Below are 20,679 nucleotides of genomic sequence, written 5' to 3'. Positions count from 1 at the left end.
ACGAATTAATTCCAAACATTTGCACCATACTGTGTATTATAGCGGGTGTCCACTTATATTTTTACCCATTTTCACTGCCTATAACTTCTAAACGGCTCAAGATAAAAATATGCGGTTTTCACTGAAATGTTTTATTTTAGTAAAAGTTTTGTCTGAATGGATTGAATTTTTTATATCGCTTTCAAATACGAAATAAAATATGGCGGATTTTTGAAAAAAAACGTTGTTGACTTTTTTTTAATGGAACACCCAGTATATTATTTTTTAAATTGAAAGAAAGAGCATTCGCCTATCTAGCGATATAAAGTTTTTCAAAATCGGTGGCCAAATCACTGAGTAATTAATTTTTAAAATGAGAGGTGCAACGTGGATATCACATACCTAAATAACATAACTAACCAAGTTATGTGATTTCCACATTGCATCTCTCATTTTAAAAATTAATTGCTCAGTCATTTGACAACCGATTTTAAAAAATTTTATATCGCTGGATAGATAGATGACCGTTTTTTCAAGTTTTTAGGTAAGTGACTATTTTTTATATCGCTTTTAAATAAAAAATGGCGGATTTTTGAAAAAAAAAACGTTGTTGACTTTTTTATTAAAACACCCAGTATATTTTTTGTATCTTGAAAAAACGGTCATTTACCTATCCAGCGATATAAAAAATTTTAAAATCGGTTGCCAAATGACTGAGCAATTAATTTTTAAAATGAGAGATGCAATGTGGAAATCACATAACAATATCATTTTGCTCAGTTATGTTATTTAGGTATGTGATATCCACGTTGCACCCCTCATTTTAAAAATTAATTACTCAGTGATTTGACAACCGATTTTGAAAAACTTTATATCGCTGGATAGGTGAATGACCTTTCTTTCAATTTACAAAAAAATATACTGGGTGTTCCATTAAAAAAAGTCAACAACTTTTTTTTCAAAAATCCGCCATTTTTTTTCGTATTTGAAAGCGATATAAAAAATTCAATCCATTCAGACAAAACTTTTTCTAAAATAAAACATTTCAGCGAGAACCGTATATTTCTATCTTGGGCCGTTTAGAAGTTATAGGCAGTTAAAATGGGGGAAAATATAAGTGGACACCCGGTACATTGTTAGTCAGTCAGTCTAAAAATCTCATAGTTTACACTTTCAAATACCGGGTGTCCACTTATATTTTCCCCCATTTTAACTGCCTATAACTTCTAAACGGCTCAAGATAGAAATATGCGGTTTTCACTGAAATGTTTTATTTTAGTGAAAGTTTTGTATGAATGGACGGAATTTTTTATATCGCTTTCAAATACGAAATAAAAAATGGCGGATTTTTGAAAAGAACTTTGTTGACTTTTTTTAAACAGAACACCCTCTATATTCTTTTGTAAATTGAAAGAAAGGTCATTCACCTATCTAGCGATATAAAGTTTTTCAAAATCGGTTGTCAAATCACTGAGTAATTAATTTTTAAAATGAGAGGTGCAACGTGGATATCACATACCTAAATAACATAACTAAGCAAGTTATGTGATTTCCACATTGCATCTCTCATTTTAAAAATTAATTGCTCAGTCATTTGACAACCGATTTTAAAAAACTTTATATCGCGGGATAGATAAATGACTGTTTTTTCAAGTTTTTAGGTAAATGACCATTTTTTATATCGCTTTTAAATAAAAAATGGCGGATTTTTGAAAAAACACGTTGTTGACTTTTTTTATTAAAACACCCAGTATATTTTTTTGTAATTTGAAAAAACGGTCATTTGCCTATCCAGCGATATAAAAATTTTTAAAATCGGTTGTCAAATGACTGAGCAATTAATTTTTAAAAAGAGAGATGCAATGTGGATGTCACATAACATAGTATCATTTTGCTCAGTTATGTTATTTAGGTATGTGATATCCTCGTTGCACCCCTCATTTTAAAAATTAATTACCCAGTGATTTGACAACCGATTTTGAAAAACTTTATATCGCTGGATAGGTGAATGACCTTTCTTTCAATTTACAAAAAAATATACTGGGTGTTCCATTAAAAAAAAGTCAACAAAGTTTTTTTCAAAAATCCGCCACTTTTTATTTCGGATTTGAAAGCGATATAAAAAATGCAATCCATTCAAACAAAACTTTTTCTAAAATAAAACATTTCAGCGAAAACCGCATATTTCTATCTTGAACCGTTTAGAAGTTATAGGCAGTTAAAATGGGGGAAAATATAAGTGGACACCCGGTATTGTAGATACTATTTTGAATCTAGAATTATATTATACAGGGTGTTTGGTAAAGAATGGGTCATAGCTTAACCATAGATTCCTGAGGTTAAAATAAGTCGATTTAAGCTTACTTACCTTAGTACAAAAGTTGATAATAACCGACATACAGGGTGTCAAAGTTAAACTTTTATTTTATTTATTCTTGAATATTTCCTAACACGCATGGGATCATCATCATCATCAGTAGCTCGACAACCCTTTTTGGGTCCTGACTTATTCTAGGATTTTCCGTCATTCTGTTCTGTTCCTTGCTTTGTTCTTCCAGTGGGAAATCTCAAGTGTTTTCAGATCTTGTTCCACTTGTTCCATGTATCTAAGTTTGGGTCTTCCCTTTGACCTTCTCCCTACTGGTGTTTGCTTCATTATATGTTTTGGTGTTTCGGTCTCCAACATTCGTTCAACATGGCCCATTTAGCCCAGACGTCCGATCTTTATGGATGTTATGACGTCGGGTTCGTTGTATGCTGCGTATAGTTCAAAATTATATCTTCTGCGCCATACGTCATTTTCTTTCACCCCCTTATTATGTGTCTAAGGATTTTTTGTTCAAACGTACCTAATAAGTTCTCATCGCTTTTAGACAGTGTCCATGTCTCTGATCCATATATAAGGACCGGTTTTATCAGGGTTTTGTATATTTTGCATTTGGTTTTTCTAGTGATGTTGTTAGATCTTAGGTGTTAGATGGTTACATTAACACGCATGGGATAATAACACGAAATTTGGTAAGAGGGGTGTTTTTGGGACGAGAAATCTAAATTCACCACCAAAAATAATGTATTGCCGAGAGGGCGCAACATACGTCTTTTAGGGCGCAACATAGGTTCAATTTTTTGAAGTTATACTTCTTTAGGCACGAGGGTGAATTTTTACATTCCCTAGCACATGCGCACACCGACAGTATGGTATTAGTCGCTACATCTTTTAAGTTATGTAGCGCAAATAAGGTATGCGTGAAAAGAATGTATTATTAGTGTTTTTAGTAAATATATTTATTATAATTTTTATGTCTGTGGATTTGTCTTCCTCCTAATAAGTATTATTGAAAATGTTTATTTTCAATTAATGTATCTGTCACCGTGATTGTAATTATGTCCGATAAATGATCGACTGAATACAAAAACGGTGGTAGCTGATCGGTAGAGCATTCGCCCAGGAATCGAAAGGTCCCCTGTTCAAATCCGGACAAAGTCATATCCCTGTTTTTTTTTAATTTTTGGTATTCTTTTTGTTCTTTCTAAAATTAGTTTAATATTTAAATACAATACAAAAAACTGTTTAAAGTTGATAGGTATACATATTGATTTCGTTGAAATTATAATATGAAGTTAGATTATATTAGAATAGAAGTATAACTTCTTACGTGCGTACAAAGTACACACACATTCTTTTTTTTTATTACCCACTCTACATACTTCTTGAAGTAAAACTTTTATTCTCTTAATATTTTTACTTAAAAAAGGTATAATACTACATTCATCTCGGTAAACTCAACCGTTTTTGAGATAAACGCATTTTAAATCTGCGGGGCAACATAATTTTTTGCGTATTATCATTGTAGTTACACCCGGAAAATAACTTAAACCATAAAAATTTACAAAAATGTATCGGAAATTTCTTCAAATGGAATTTGCGATGCAATGACATAAATAAACACATAAATAAATGACATAAATATGAGAACTGGAACAATTATTATGGTTTCTTTACCTGTCAAGTTAAACGAAATTCTTTTTCCAAAAAATAAGCAGACGTTACAATGTCTTTACGAATATGTAACGTCCTGTAAATTTAAATTTTAAATAGGCTTAGATAATAAAATTATAAAATTGTAAAAATATCACACAAAATTGAAAAATGTATCCATTAATATAGTATAACACTCTGTAAATTTAGATAATAAGTAGGCTTAGATATTAACTTAAAATTGTTATTGTAATACCATACAAAAAAACACAAATAGTCTGGCTAATTGGCTCTGTCAAAGCCATTAATAAAAAAAAAGTTTATTTTTTATGTCTAACTACAATGATATTATGCACAAAAATATGTTGTGTAGCAGATTTAAAATGCGTTTATCTCGAAAACAGTTGAGTTTACCGAGATAAATCTAGTATACCTTTTTTAAGTAGAAATATCAAGAGACTAAAAAATTTTGATTTAAAAAGTATGTAGAGTGGGGGATAAAAAAACTGAACGTATTAAATGGGGACTGAAAGACGTATGTAACGCCCTCTGGGTAATACATCATTTTTGGTGGCGAATTTACATTTCTCATCCCAAAAAACCCCCGCTTACCAAATTTCGTGTTGTTATCCGATGCTTGTCAGGAAATATTCAAGAATAAATAAAATAAAAGTTTAACTTTGACACAATGTATTTCGGTTATTATCAACTTTTGTACTAAGGTAAGTTAGCTTAAATCGACCTATTTTAACCTCAGGAATATGAGGTTAAGCTATGGCCCATTCTTTACCAAACACCCTGTACATATAGAACGTAATAGAATGCAATAAACTTTTGTGTATTACTATGTATATGGTAGGTAATGCACAATAAAATACCTCCTCTACTCCTCTTACTTACTTATATTTTACAAGCTGTACCCTGAGCGTGTTACTACGTCACCAACCAAAAGAAATTTGATGTAAAGACATCACATACACAAATATTCAATTCATTTTGAGTCATTTTATTTGTTCATTTCGAAAAAATTGTGGGTCTTCATCTTTGGAGACCTTTGAACATTGTTCATCATTTTCTTGACTTAGAGTCTGGTTCCGTTGCAAAGTCGTGACGGATTTTCTTTTCGAAGAAGAATGATGGGTACTATTTGGTACGCCAATTTTCAATGTAATAAAGTGCGGTGGCATGACTGGCAAATCAAGCGAGTTCAAGATAGATTCAGTTGGATAGTTGACAACTTTGTCTTGTTCCACCACAGTATCGATGGATTTATATGTTATCGCTTCACCAGGCACCAGGTATTCCATTCTGAATGGTTAAGTTGATGGTATTGACATCGATGTTTTTGGCCGCTAATATAACACGCGTACTGAGTCATTGATAGTTTTTGAAGTTCTATGCAATGTTTAGGAAAACTTTTTGCACCAATTCGTCTATGTTGTCTGTGATCTTACCAAAGTTTGCTGGTAAGGTGATACATTGCGTAGATTCTTCAATTTGCATTAGCTCTCATTTCCAATATTAATTAATTGTTTTGCAAAATTTCCAGATGATGCATCCTGTTGTAGTTGTACACGCATGTTAATTTTCAAAGTCAATTTCTGTAATGGACACTATAAAACTGATGATTTGAGACATACGTTAAGTCGTGTTTGTCGAAAATCACCAGACAATAAAATGAGTGCGTCACCGAAGATGCATGCGTTTCCTCTTCAATCTCGAAGTGTACGATCAAGCGCTTCTAATGCTTTCTTGTGAGACATTACACATTAGTTCCATATCGCACTAATAACACAATAGTGTCGTAACTCAAAAAATATGATTTTTCAGAATCAACGAAAAACTCCATACTCATTTCCTATTGCAGGTAAACAAAAAATGAATGCATAATGTTTTTCTAATTAATATTAAAGGAATTTTTTTGTACTCTTAGTTAAATAAAAATACTGTCAGTGAAGTTATTTAAGAATTTTGAGTTAAAACGGTATTGTTCTAAGCAAAATGTTCGAAATGAAATATTATTTTTAGTTATGACATTATTTATGAAATATATTGTGTTACTACAATTTGATTTACTAATTTTTTTCTACGGTTTACGTCAGTTTTTGGGAAATTTTGCGGACTCTTTGTCGCTCATTGTAAAATTAAAACAGTTAAATTCTACTTTTATAAAAAAAAATAATAAAACTTGGCCTCTTGGTACTTATAGCACAGCTTGTTGTTAGCATTTTTGTGTTTTTCTTTTTCCTCTCTGGACAGTTCTTTTTCTTTCATGTGGTTTTCGTGCGTCACAACAATACTGTTTTTCCATCCTCATCGGCATTTTTAAAATTTTCGCATTGATCTTTTTTGGTGTATGGAAGGAGATATTAAAATCTTTAGTAAAAATGCGGTTAAAAGTAGTTGCAGACGCAAATGATTTGAAGTTTTCTTCTGTACATTTATCTTTGTAGTCTCGATATAAATCAGCTAAAGACTTGTCACACTGGATATACTCCCGTGACGTCTGAGCTCTAAGGTAATGATGCTAGTGATTCGACGCGTGGTATAGCGTTTATAAAATGTTTGACACCTTCGTAGATCTCCGGTTGCACAGTACGTTGTTTGCCATGTTTCCCGCGTAATTTACCATGTTTTCTGCATTTTACAAGAGCTACTAGTAGAAGAGTTACTCAATCAAGAGCTTCTTGAAGAAGAGCTTCTTGAGGAAGAGCTACTTGATGGTTTTACTGTTCGACCTCGAAACAAACTATAGGTTTTCCTTTGCACAATAGGAACGAAATGAGGATCTTATGCTTTTTCTCATGAAAATCTTTCAGTGCGTCACAGTTTTTAGATTTCTTTCTAACGCATTAAATTGTATGTGACAGAAAAAAACGCACGTCGGTGATTGCATTTCGTCGGTGACATTTATAACATTTATTCTAGTTGTCAATAGATGGCGCCATAATCGAAAATAAAATAATTTGCGAATTATATAATATATCTACGAATATAACCTGAACAATTTATAAGACTAGACTTTTCGACATTTACGGTCGAAAATTTTTACCTGGAGTAGAGATAGCAGCCTATGCATTCTCTGAAGAGTCTCTAACAAGAGGTGAAATCGTCGATAAGAGTGCTGGCCGCGCTCTCTGACCTAAGTAAAAAAATTAAGACAGTTTTGACTTCGCATTATAACTGAATAAAAATGGTACACATTTTTATTTTATATTAGTATTACTCCTATAGAGTAACTAGGTCCATTTTCCGTTGGAACTTTACCAAGCTGTAGACGGGGTTGTGAATTGCAACTCTTTAGAATTCCCTCTTGTCTTCAATGCAGCATCCATCTGGCTTGCAATTTTTAGAAGCCATGGAGGTGTCACCAGGAAAATGGTCCAAAAAGTTTTTCAAATAAATATGTTTTAAAAATATTTTATAAATATTTTTATTAGGTTGAAAAACTTAGACTTTGAATATAACTACATATACCTTTGACCAAGTCAAAGAATTCACATATCTTAGACCGCTTGTAGATACAACAAATACGGCAAGCGACGAAGCAAAAAGACGCATAACAATGGCAAACAGAACCCTCAATAGTCTTCAAAAACATCTGAGAAATAAAAACCTAAAACGTACAGTACAGGTTAACATTTACAGTACCTTAATAATACCTGTTTTGATATATGGGGCTGAAACATGGACTTTATCCCAAACCGACGAGAGACTACTGGGTATTTTTGAGTGAAAAATACTTTGAAATATTTCTGGGACCGTAAATGAAAATGGTCTATACTATGGCTTTGAAGATATAACTTTGAATTATACCAAGTATACACACATCCAGATATTGTGATATTAAGTCCACAGTCAGGAAATTCGATGACACACACACACAAAATTGTGAAATTTTTTAGGGTGCAGGAACTTTTTTTTTATCTTTAAAGAGGGGGGTCTGGAATCTTCAAGAGACATCTCAGTCCAGAACGCCGCCTGACTGACCTTAGTGCAGGATTCGTTCTTCGTAGCCCCAGCGATAGTTCCCGAGGTACTTTAAAGTACCTACTCTCTCGTTTTCGAGGCTACGCCGAATGCCTACCTGCTAAACCAGACCCTCCTCTGTCATCCAGCGCTCCGAAAGCGGAATGGCCGCTGCAAGGTCGACATCGCTTCCGAAGCACTTTACCTTCATTTATCCACAGACTGTAAGCAAGGATGCCCTTCCTTTTCCCCGTTTCCTCCTTTTTTTGGTCCCAAAATTGGGTTTTTGTTAGGGTGCAGGAACTAAGATGCACTGGACGCATTGATAGGATCTCAGATAGCGAGAACACGAAGAGATAGTCCTACTCAAACCCAGAGGACAGAAAAAGTAGAGGATGATCAACATGTATCCCTCAGCTCTTTCTATCTGTTTCTGTCTTGTACGGCTTGCATCCAGTTACAGATATAGTTATATTCTTATATTAAATTATATATTAAACTACATTATTAACTAATAGCTATACTATTGTTTGACTCTCTTTTAAGTTAAAAAATACCTTTTCACTCTGTAGATGTAGATGTTTCTCAGTATAATTTGTGAATCTTTATTTTTCACAATCTTATTTATTTTGATATATTCTTTTTTATTTTTTAAATTTTTTTATTTTTCTTGCTTGCTTGATTGGTAATCGGCTTTGCTTTATGCAATTTGCAAAACTTTTAAGACTTTTATTTGCAAGACTTTTTCTTATAAATTAAAATTTTACTGTCTGACTGGTATTGACGTTTAAAACGCACGTGCTTCATTAAATATGAACCTCTTACACTGATTAGTACACTTCAACTTCTTTATTTTATAGTAGGTACAATTCTACCGCAGATGACGTTGATAGTAAGTACCCAGCAAGCGGTCGTTCCCGCTATATGGCTTTGAAAGAACGTAGGCAACGATTAGCTAGAAGTAGAAGCAGCCAACAATTTGGAGACGATGAAGATATAGACGAACCAGTTTCACCAACAACTTCCAATCCTTCAGCGTACCTTGCAGCAAAGGGGTATGGCACTTCATCATCAGCTCATGACCTTGCAAGAAGCCGGTAGGTTTAAACGACGTTTATTGAATAGCCTTCGCTTGAGCTTTTAATTTATAGTACCAATCTGAATTAGAATTCAAACTGGCGTGTTTATCCAATAATATAATTATCAATATTTTGACAAATAGAAATGTATACTCATATTTATTTATTATATCACTTTATTAAAAAAATCTTTAACATTACGAATAAGTCAAAAAACATACCAAAACATCATTTTATATTTTCTAATTCGCTATGCCGCTCCAGAAATTTAACTATGACCTTAGATACAGTTGCAGAAAGTCATTGATTGAAGCTTCAAATAAACTATTCTTTTAAGATATTCAAAAGTAGTGATCTTTATAATGGTACATTATTTCGGGGTTTATATGCCGTGGTCTGGAAATATTTCTGCTGAACGTACCGTCTAGAACTGCTTCTTCTTCTTCATTTTGTGTATACATAACGCTGCCTGTGTTTTCAATGTGCGTCCAGTAAGTTGTCATTCCATCGTTTTCGTGGTTTTCTCACTGATCGTCTTCCTATTGGGCAACCGTATCTGGTCGTCTTTACTAATCTATTTGTTGTGACTTATGTGGTTGATCCATTCTTCTCTTTTGTTTCTTACCTAGTTATTAATGTTGTCCGCCTTGTAACTGCGTCAAATATCTGTATTTCTAGCTTTATCCCACAGTGTCGTACCATCGATTTTTTTAAGAGTTTTCTTCTCTGCTGTTTCTTGCATTCTTTTTGTCCTCTCTATGTCAGGTTGTGTTTCTGCTGCGTAGGTCATTATTGGTCTGATGACTGTTTGTAATTTCTGCCTTTTCGCCTTTTCGTCTCTGTTTGCTCTATTCAATTGATCTTTCACTTCGGTTTTGAGTTTTTCGTAGCTAGACAGACTATATCTAGGCATCACACTATCTAGTTTGCAACTGTGGTAGATATTATTAAAGATAATATGATCGTAACTGTCACCCATTTACTAATAAAGGCCTACACCCCTAGATAATATTTCTGCTTGTACCACGCTAGATCTTTCTACAAATATTGGATTATTTTTAAAAAGTTGGTACCTCCTTTCATAATTTCAATGTCTTGTATTGTCCGTCTGGTCATCTATTTTAACTAATACATAAATTCATTTGCATATACAAAATCCTGATAAAACCGGTCCTTATATATGGATCAGAGACATGGAACTGTCGAAAAGAGATATGAGAACCTATTAGGTACGTTTGAACGAAAAATCCTTAGAATCATATATAAGGGGGTGAAAAAAAATGACGTATGGCGCAAAAGATATAATTTTGAACTATACGCAGCATACAGCCAAGCCGACGTCATAACATCCATAAAAATCGGACGTCTGCGATGGATGAGCCATGTTGAACGGATGTTGGAGACTGAAACACCAAAACATATGAGGCAGACATCAGTGGGGAGAAGGTCAAAGGAAGACCCAAACTTAGATACATGGAACAAGTATAAGAAGATCTGAATATACTTAAGATTACCAACTGAAAAAACAAAGCAAAGAACAGAACAGAATGGCGGAAAATACTCGAACAAGCCAGGACCCAAAAAGGGTTGTCGAGCTACTGATGATGATGATAGTTCTTTTGCATATTTTTGTAATTTGGTCGATCCACCCTGTTGGGGATATTTCCGATGATCTTCTGTCTTCTATTTTTCCGTGGATAATAAGTCTCTCCATGTTTTCTGTATCTGCTCTCATAATTAAATTGTTGGAGATGGACTTTGCTGGAGAGCCGATTGCTGACCTTTAGCTCATTTAAAATTGAATTGTCATCTGGTTGATCTACTGAATTCGTAACCTCCTTCTCCAGCAGATGATTTGATCTATCTTTCTTCTTTCTGCTTGTTTGAGGGTCAAATATTCACATCCGTATGTCATTATTGGCAATATTAATCAGATATTATAAATGTTATTATAATATGAGATTTTAATAGAATAATCCACGTGCAGAACTAGAAATAACAGAACAACTTACAAGATGTATTTAGCTAAAGGGTTCCGAGGTGTTTTTGCCTCGACTCAGTTCTTACTTAATTGCTTTTAGTATTTTGGAAGGTATTTCTTATTCAACGTTTCAATATTTTCGCAACCATACAAGGAAATTACCGGAATTTGTATTGATTGGAAGGTTTGTGTTCAGTAAATGTCTTCATCTTATTCAGAAAGGGTCGCTTAGTATATCGGAACGACTACAGTCTCTTGGATGAGTACTAATCATACGTAGATAGAAATTTGTATTTTTTTAATAAAAAGTTCTAGCTCTAGCTAGATTCGAAATCACGATCCTGAGTCTTAACGTTTAGTAAGTTGACTGCCTTACCACTATGTCAGCGCGGAGTCCATATTCTCCTACAAATCTTACTGTATACTATTCAACAATTAATATAAATTAAATAATACAGTCTGAAATTTATATCAATAAATGAATGCAGAAGCTAACAGCCTATTCCATATCTTTAAGCTTTAGATTTTTAAAGCTATAATTATAGGTACGACTACTTGTGGATTTTATTTGCAATATTGTTGTTATGGTTGAAGTTTGTGGATGTAACAGCTGCTGATAACACCGTTAAACACAACAGATCTCTACTAGTCGGATTGCCCGAAATATATTTTTACAACACAAGGTACCTTACATTTGGTACTAATATCACACAACAGCATTTAACTTACAAGCTCTGCTTATTATTTTAACAAGACAAAACAAAAATTACAAAAGATAACCATTGGTTGAATACAATTTTACAAACTTTTGCAGTTCTTCCCATGCGCTGAAATCAAGAGACAATTCTCCAGATCGTTCGGCAGCAGCCGCTGCCGAAAAAGATGGAGCAGCATTAAGTTCTTGGGCGAGATACCTCAAGAGCAAATACGGAAATAGAAGCGGAGCGAAAGACAAAGACGTTTCATCGAGTGCGAGTACTCCTTCAGCGAGTAGTTCAGGAGCGGCAAGAAGATTGTCTTTGGGATTGCCTTTAAGATCATCAACTGAGTTAGCAAGTTCTGATGATGATTCAAAAAACATGCAAGGCTCCCCCACTACCCCTACAGCAGCTATAGCAGTGGCAGGTATGTCTTACATGAAGTATATTCACATAATTAAATCTTAAATAATTCAATATTAAGTTTGGAAAGCATCTTGAGCTACCTACTAACTTTCAGCCTTCTTAGTTTAACACACTTTACTACTATTTTTAAATATCCATATACCATATACTATAATATGTATAGTATACATATACTATGTATACGTAATATACTCATACAATAGGTTTAAAATGACTCAAATTATGCGATTAGGTATTAGGTGAAATTGACCATCATCAAATCTCGAAACAACCCACGGTATGGAGAAGATATTGTAAATAATGTGTTTTCCATTTTTCCTTACTATGACAAATCAAATCAAATCAATATAATCAATCAAATTTACTATGAAAAAAGGAAACTACTACTCACTTCCTTATCTGAAAGTGTTAATCGCAATAGATGATACAGGATAGGCACCAAAACAGAAAACCAATCTACACCAACAGGTATTTAAATTACCACTTAAACCACAACATTGACATCAAAAAGTTAACAGTTAAAAACATCAAATCATTAATTGTTTTAAAAAAATGTTCACTCATTGCCATAAACAAGAAATTTAATGATTGAAGAACAGAAGGGAAAAACACCATATGCAATCGAGAAACTTTCACTTCTTCTTCTTCTTCTTCGCGCGACTAGGATTACTCCTGTTTGTCTGCCTCTTATTCTGTTTCAGTTGTTGTTGACTGTACATTGTCTTTCCACCTTTTCGGCGGCCTTGTTCGTTCCAGTTTTTCTTTCTTGCTTTTATCCACCTGTTAATATTTTGAATTTTGCATCGTTCTCGTATACTTCTGTTGCTTTGTCTGTCTCTTAATGATATGCCCGCTATTGATCCTAATACTTTCATTTCGATATTGTTGATTTGTTGTTTCGTCTTTCTTTCACAACTTTCAAACTTTCACAAGAAAGGATTTAAACGGCTTATCATAAAAATTAAAAAGGATAGGAAATAAGTACAATATCACAACAACCTTCAAAACAAGCACAGATCTACAGAATATTTCATTATATCATATTATATTCAAAACCAAACCTAACAAGACACAAGAGAGATCAAAGAACTGCATCTATAAAATACCCTTTGAATGCAACAACTGTTATGTGGGAGAAATCGCAAGACCAGTGTTAGTGTCAAAAAACGTGCATGAAACATACATCAAAAACAGAAACTTCGACATGAAATATCAGATATGCCAACATGCCTTGGACTGGCATGAGCACCAATGGCAAAATGAGCACCAATGTATCAATAGTTATGAAAGCAACATATATAAATAGGAGAAAAATCAAAGAAACAGCTCTCATCTTGGTTAATGAAGAAAAATATGTACCCATTAGCAGAATGTAGCTGACTATGGTTGCCAATACTAAAAGTAGAAGACAGCAATAAGAATTAGACAGCATTAGAGGAAAAATAGAATATCAGAAACACATAATCTATAATTATATATACCAAGTCCATATAGAGCACACAATACATAAACATATAATACACAAACACTAGAAACACATAAACACACAAAATTGATATCATACTGAGGAACACAACCCTCAGAACTTTCAACTAAAAGTATGGCTATTTGACTACAAGATCGAGGCCAAGTAAGTCAGCCATTAATTTGGAAAACAATATCCGCCAAACAACTATTTGTTATAATAACAGCTCGCTGTTTTAAAATAACCTTTTTTGAAAACGATTTCCAGAGTGGAAACCGAAAAGTAAAATAACATTTATAATGTAATTAAATTGTAATTTTCATTACAATTATTTGTGGCTTTAGTCCTATATAATAAGCATAATATGTAACCAAAACTATGTTCTGAATCATTCAAAATATTTAATTTTTATGCTGACCTGTCTAAGTAATCAACTTCATTAAAATGTTCACTACGTAATCTGAAATACTTAGTGGTGTGAAGTGTTTTGTTTTGGTTGAAATAATCCAAGTTTTTAAAAATAGTGCATCTTAAAATGAGAAAGTATGGCAAAACGCAGTAAATATAAAATATATATTTCCTGTGAAAATACATGTACAAATATACCTTTTTCACCGTATATCACAGTTCAATACTAACTAAATTTTATTTTTGATGCTGTAACAAAATAGAGAGCAATGTGTAACAATAAAACTACCACCTAGATCGTTGAATGCTAATTGCTCAACAATACAATGATACCACAGTTGTGCAACTATAAAACGATACTTAAGATGGCTATTTTATTGTTAGGTCTTCGACTAGCTCTTTTTTGGTAGCTTTATTGTTACACTTCCTATCATGACATATGGATGTCAAACCTGGACCCTAACCAAGGCAAATATGAATAAACTAGTCACAACAGAAAAAACAATGGAAAGAGCAATGTTAGGTATACGACTGTCAGATAAAAACGAGAGGAAGACCACAGATGAGGTGGGTTGATGAAAAGAGTAGCCGGAACAAATTGGAAATATGTTGCTCAGGATAGAGACAGATGGAAGAAGTTGGGAGAGGCCTATGTTCAAACGTGGACGATAGAAGGCTAAGAAGAAGAAGAAGAAGATTGTTACACACTGGCGCCTAACGTGGGTGAGACAAATGAGAATTAAACTAAAATAACTGAAAATGTAAATTGAATAATAATGATTAAACGGAATATTTAGTTGAGGTAAAAGTTGAGCGCCAACTATTCTTAGATCGCAGCTCGTTAATATCATATTGTTTGCACCAGTTTTGCAGATGACCAGTTTATAATTCAATACGATGACAAGTTATAACACTTAGTCATTTGACACACAAATTACAATATCAACAAATCAAACAAACTTTAAAGGATACGAAGCTGAAACATACAAAAACATACGACAGCTGAATTGTAGCTTCAGAAATGAAATTTCATATAAATGCTTGACAAGACTCAGCAGCTTACGCCATAAAGAAATTTGAGAGAAACTCAATGTCGAAAATGGACAGGAAAATATAAGAAACTGTAAAGAAAATGGAATACTTGAAACAATATTTAGAAAGACTGTAACTCGAATGATTACTAAAGTAGGTAGTTTAACACTTAAAACTGGAAGAAAGAAAAAAATAGGATCGTCCAAGAAAAGGTGGAGAAGAAAGAGATAACGTTTTTGTCATAGTTTTGAGAAGACTTGTTCTATACATAAAATGCATTAAACTTAAATCCCTTTAAAAGCCCTAACCGTTACAAGCAGTAATTATTGTAGGATTAATATTCTAATTATTTTTTCTTTTAGGTATCGCCCAAGCAGTAGCAGGTACCACCCCTAGAAGCCAGTACCTTCAAAAGTGCGAGCAGCTGTTTCAAATAGGTAGCCGGGGGAGCGAAGCCGGATGCTTCACATGGCCGCGCGGTGTTGCCGTCGGTCCAGACAATACCATCGTCGTTGCCGATTCCTCCAATCACAGAGTTCAAGTTTTCGACGCTAACGGACGTTTTATTAAAGAGTTCGGACAATATGGTAATAAAGAGGGAGAGTTTGATTGTCTTGCTGGTGTTGCTGTCAATCGTATAGGACAGTACATCATTGCTGATAGATATAACCATAGAATACAAGTGAGTATAGCCTATAGTCAAAAAATCTCTAGTGTTTTCTTGCAAGTCCCAAAATAAATACAAAAGTGAATCATCTTACCTCTTTTTGTGGCTTACTTTCCTGATGATGATGACACTATCATCTTAGCCGAAAATATTGCAGATCTTCAAAGACTAGTGACAAGAATTATTATAGCAGAGTTATTATAGACTATTATAGCACAGTATGGAAATGAATATGGTCTAACAATGAAAGTCAAGCAGACAAAAGGTATGTGAATATCGAAAACACAAAAAAATGAAGAGAATATTCTCATAAACAGAATCAATGACATCAATGGTTAACTACTTCCAAGAAATCAAAATCGGAATAGAAAAGACTAGAGCAAATTTCAACAAATTAAGAAGAGTGTTCTGTGCAAGAGATTTGAAGCTGGAGCCAAGAGTGAGGTTGGCTAGGTGCTACATTTTCTCGACTTTATTTTATGGAATGGAAGCTTGGGCCTTGAATGCTACATCAATGAAAAAACTGGAACCACCCGAGTTGCGGATCTATAGAAGAATTATGAAAATATCGTTTACAGAACATGTCAAAAACAAAGAGAGATGAATAAAGAAATGGAAATATTAAATACAATCAAAACAAGAAAATTGGAATATCTCGAACATATTATACTTGGGGAAAGTTACAACTTGCAGGGAAACAACAGGGAAAGATTCAAGGAAAACAAAGCAAAGAGAGACGTAGAATATCATGGCTGCGCAACCTGAGAGAATTGTATGGATTATGGATGTACCTACATCAAATGAACGTTTCAGAGCAGCCATCTCTAAAGTACGAATAGCTATGATGATTGCCTACCTCCGTCGCGGAGATGGCACTTGAGGAAGAAGAAGATATACACAAATAAAACAGTAACGAGAATCTCATGAAAAAATACCCTTTAAAATTGTAATATCTGTTAATTTTTATTTTTCCTTCAAATTTCTTATCATGTCCTTTAACTATTTGTTATTTATTTTTAGGTTTTCGATCCATCAGGACGCTTTTTAAGAGCATTTGGAAGCCAAGGGACTGCAGATGGTCGTTTCAACTATCCTTGGGGCATAACAACAGATGCTTTAGGTTTCATATATGTGTGTGATAAGGAAAATCACAGAGTTCAGGTAATACAGGGATTAAAAAGAGTGCAATATCATAATAATAACTCTACTAAATATTAATGGACACACACAAAATTATAAAACACAATAAAACACCAGAAGAATGGACCACGAGCAAAATAATTCTACTTTTCAAAAAAAGAGATAAAAACAGTCAGAAAACTATAGATATATTCTTGTTAAATACAACTAAAATTTTACAAGAACTGATAAATTAGGGGATAAGTTTAGCAGATGAACAGCAGTTTCATCAGGTTTTCATACTGGAAGATCGTGTACAGATTCAATATTCGTCATATAGCAAATTACTGAGAAATCACTAGGATAATAAACCAACACTTCTGTGTCTGATTGACTAAAAGAAAGCATTTGACAGAGTAAGATTCAAAGATGTAATCCATCTTCTGTATAATAGAGAAGTTGCCCTAAATATCATAAAAACTGTTGAAAACATCTACCAGAACAACAAAATTGAAATCAGAATAGATACGAGTTACAGAACATATAGGCATACGCAGCAGAATAAGATGGGGCTCATTGAGCCCTATGCTCTTCAATTTATTTATGGATAAAATTATCAAGTGTCAATAATGGATACAGAATGGGAAACAAATAAGTAAAAATTCTCTGTTACGCAGACGATGCAATATTGGTAGCCCAAGATGAAGATAGTCTGCGAAGACTAGTCCGCAAATTTAACATAAGAGTAAAAGAATTTAATGAGATGACAATGGCATCTCAGAAACCTAAAACAATAGTAATCATCAAAAAACAATCGGATGTAAAATAGAAATGGGGAAATAAAGACCTGGAAAAAAAGCGAAAATCAAGTACAGGAAGCAGATAGACTGACAGGATGCCTTAATATCACTATATTTTATACAGTCAGAACACAAAGTCTACTGGAAACTACAGCGATGGAAGTACTGAGAAGACTTACAGTTATATTTTTTGTATTAACCATATAATAGTAAACCATATTATATGGTTTGTTATATCCATAGAAAGGAACTTTTGGAGTTTCTGGCTGAATGACTAATGTCGGTGCCATAAAAACATAATTTTTTTTTACTAAACTTTAGCTAGTATTTTTATCAGCAATAATTTCACTTACATCTAAATAACAATTCGTCATATTATTTAATGACTTAATTGTAACTTATTTTTATTATAACAAATTTAATACCTCATTTAATTGTAGGTTTTCCAATCGGATGGCACATTTGTGGGAAAATTCGGTTCCATGGGCAACAAAGAAGGCCAGTTGGAACACCCTCATTACATAGCAGTCTCAAATACGAACAGAGTAGTAGTTTCAGACTCCAACAACCACAGAATTCAGATATTTGACGTAAACGGTAAAGTCCTCACTTCCTTCGGATCCGAAGGCTCAGAAGAAGGTCAATTCAAATTCCCAAGAGGGGTAGCAGTTGACGACCAAGGATATATCTGCGTTGCTGATTCTGGAAACAATCGAATCCAGATATTCAGCCCTGATGGCGGTTTTCTGAGAGCTTTTGGTTGCTGGGGCATTGGAAAAGCGGAATTTAAAGGATTAGAAGGCGTTGCTATGACACCAAACGGGCACATTTTGGTGTGCGATCGGGAAAATCATAGGATACAAGTTTTCTGAAAGAGTTTTTGTTTTTAATCGACATAATAATAACTTTTTTCCAATATAAAGTGTGTTTAACTGACATCAATAAATCTATTTGCATTTTATTTGTTGTTTTTTATTAAAAATGTTTATCAATCCGCAGTTTTAAAGATAGTAAACCACAAATTTAATAAATACTTAATATACCTACTGGAAACGCCTAAACTAAATTATTAACCTTACAAAAAAATAAATAGCAATAATAATTACGTGCCATTTTAACATGCCAAGGTGTTTTTGACACGAATAAATAAATAAAGTTTTTTACTGAAAACTAGAACAATAAACGAATTTCAGTTACAGTATTTCTCATGATCATCTTTCAGTGCGTCACAGTTTTTCGATTTCTTTCTAACGCATTAAATTGTATGTGACAGAAAAAAAGGCACGTCGGTGATTACATTTCGTCGGTGACATTTTTATAACATGTATTCTAGTTATTCTAGTTGTCGATAGATGGCGCCATAATAAAAAAATAATTTTTTTTTAATTAGATAATAATATTACAAATATAATCTGTATAATTTATAAGACTATACAAATCAAAGAAAATACCATTTTATAAATGCAAGAAACGCATTTGATTTGTTTTTATTCCAAATTGAAAATAAAATGTGACAACTGTCAGATTTAACTAAAATGTCATGTTAGAATAAATGTCATAAATTTGTATTATCACGGACTTACCCTTTTTCCTATCATTTGTTACGCACTGAAAAATGATCATGAAAAGGACAATATCACAGGGTTTAATGTGGTGTAAAAAATTCAAATTTGTTTGCCCGTTTTGAACACCAATCGAGAAGCAAGAGACAATATATAGTACATGTGGTGAGACCGCTCCCGTCTGGAAAAATTTCTGATTGGGTTTCTTTGTGGATTCCTATTCAAAAATGTTCCCTTTAAATCTGAAGGGTGCCGGCCGGAATTTTTGGGCAGAAATTGTTTAAACATTTTTTTTAAACAAATAAAAAAGATCACGTTTTTTTGCTCCGGTACATATATTTTTAAGTTTTGTGGGTCATTCTAAACAAGAAAGGTATCTTGTAAAATTTCTCAAAAATTGTTAGTTTTCGAGTTATAGGCGATTTAAAATCTGAAAAATGCGAAAATACGCATTTTCGAGGCTTAAAAACTCATATTTAAATTAATATTTTTGAGGTTGCCAGATACTTAAATTAAAGTTTAAACATTCAGCTTCAAGATTCTGAAGAGTGGTCGCGTCTAACCTGAATTTAAACCGTTGTTTTGTAATTGTTAAATTATGTATGTCCATCCGATTTTTTTACCGGTGCGGCGCGCTCTATTTCAAAAATCTCCTATTTTCCTCTGAAAAATATTTTTTCTCGATTCTTTGTGACATTGTAAATAAAATAAGTTTCTTGACATTTTTCTCAAAAGTTGTTAGTTTTAAAGTTATAAGCGATTTAAAATCCGAAAATGCGTTTTTTTGGCACTTTTCAGATTTTAAATCGTTTATAACTTTAAAACTATTAACTTTTCAGAAAAATTTTAAGAAACTTATTTTATTTAGAATATCCCAAAGAATCTAGAAAAAATATTTTTCGGAGGAAAATATGAGATTTTTGAAATAGAGAGCGCCGCACCGGCAAAAAATCGGATAAACACGCATATTTAACAATTAAAAAAACAACGGTATAAGTTAAGGTTAGACGCGATCACTCTTCAGAATCTTGAAGCTGAATGTTTAATCTTCAATTTAAGTATCTGGCGCCCTCAAAAATACTAATTTAAATATGAGTTTTTAAGCCTCAAAAATGCGTATTTTCGCATTTTTCAGATTTTAAATCACCTATAACTCGAAAACTATCAATTTCTGAGAAAAATTACAAGATACCTTTCTTGTTTAGAATGATCCAAAAAACCTAAAAATATATGTTCCAGACCAAAAAACGTGATCTTTTGTATTTGTTTAAAAACATTATTTAAACAATTTCTGCCCAAAAACTCCGCCCGGCACCCTTCGGATTTGTTTAAAGGGGACATTTTTGAATAGGAATCCACAAAGAAACCGAATCAGAAATTTTTTCAGACGGGAACGGTCTCACCACATGGACTAATAGATATATATCAGCATACTGCATTACAAGAGACGTGACAGTGCAAAAAGAAAGAGATAACGAACAATTGACACTTATGAAATTGTACAACATAACGGCC

The 20,679-nt window shown here is 33.2% G+C and overlaps 1 protein-coding gene across 4 annotated transcripts in view; it reads left to right on the top strand.

Moving 5' to 3' along the window:
- Window positions 1-18,563, top strand: part of LOC114330580 (RING finger protein nhl-1) — a 143,765-nt gene extending 125,202 nt beyond the window's left edge. For 2 of the 4 annotated variants that reach the window (XM_028279971.2, XM_028279972.2), the window contains 6 exons: window positions 8,788-9,024; window positions 11,533-11,670; window positions 11,802-12,112; window positions 15,379-15,698; window positions 16,704-16,844; window positions 18,043-18,563. In XM_028279971.2, the coding sequence (XP_028135772.1) occupies window positions 8,788-9,024; window positions 11,533-11,670; window positions 11,802-12,112; window positions 15,379-15,698; window positions 16,704-16,844; window positions 18,043-18,474 (1,579 nt within the window). In that variant the 3' untranslated portion in view covers window positions 18,475-18,563. The remainder of the gene's footprint in view (window positions 1-8,787; window positions 9,025-11,532; window positions 11,671-11,801; window positions 12,113-15,378; window positions 15,699-16,703; window positions 16,845-18,042) is intronic. The other 2 variants (XM_028279973.2, XM_028279974.2) reach the window with 2 other exon arrangements.
- The last annotated feature ends 2,116 nt before the right edge of the window (window positions 18,564-20,679 follow it).

Source organism: Diabrotica virgifera, chromosome 3 (genome assembly GCF_917563875.1).
Source record: "Diabrotica virgifera virgifera chromosome 3, PGI_DIABVI_V3a".
Classification (NCBI taxonomy): Eukaryota; Metazoa; Arthropoda; class Insecta; order Coleoptera; family Chrysomelidae; genus Diabrotica; species Diabrotica virgifera.
Note: the sequence above shows the minus strand (reverse complement) of the source record. Positions and strands in the feature narration are given on the sequence as shown.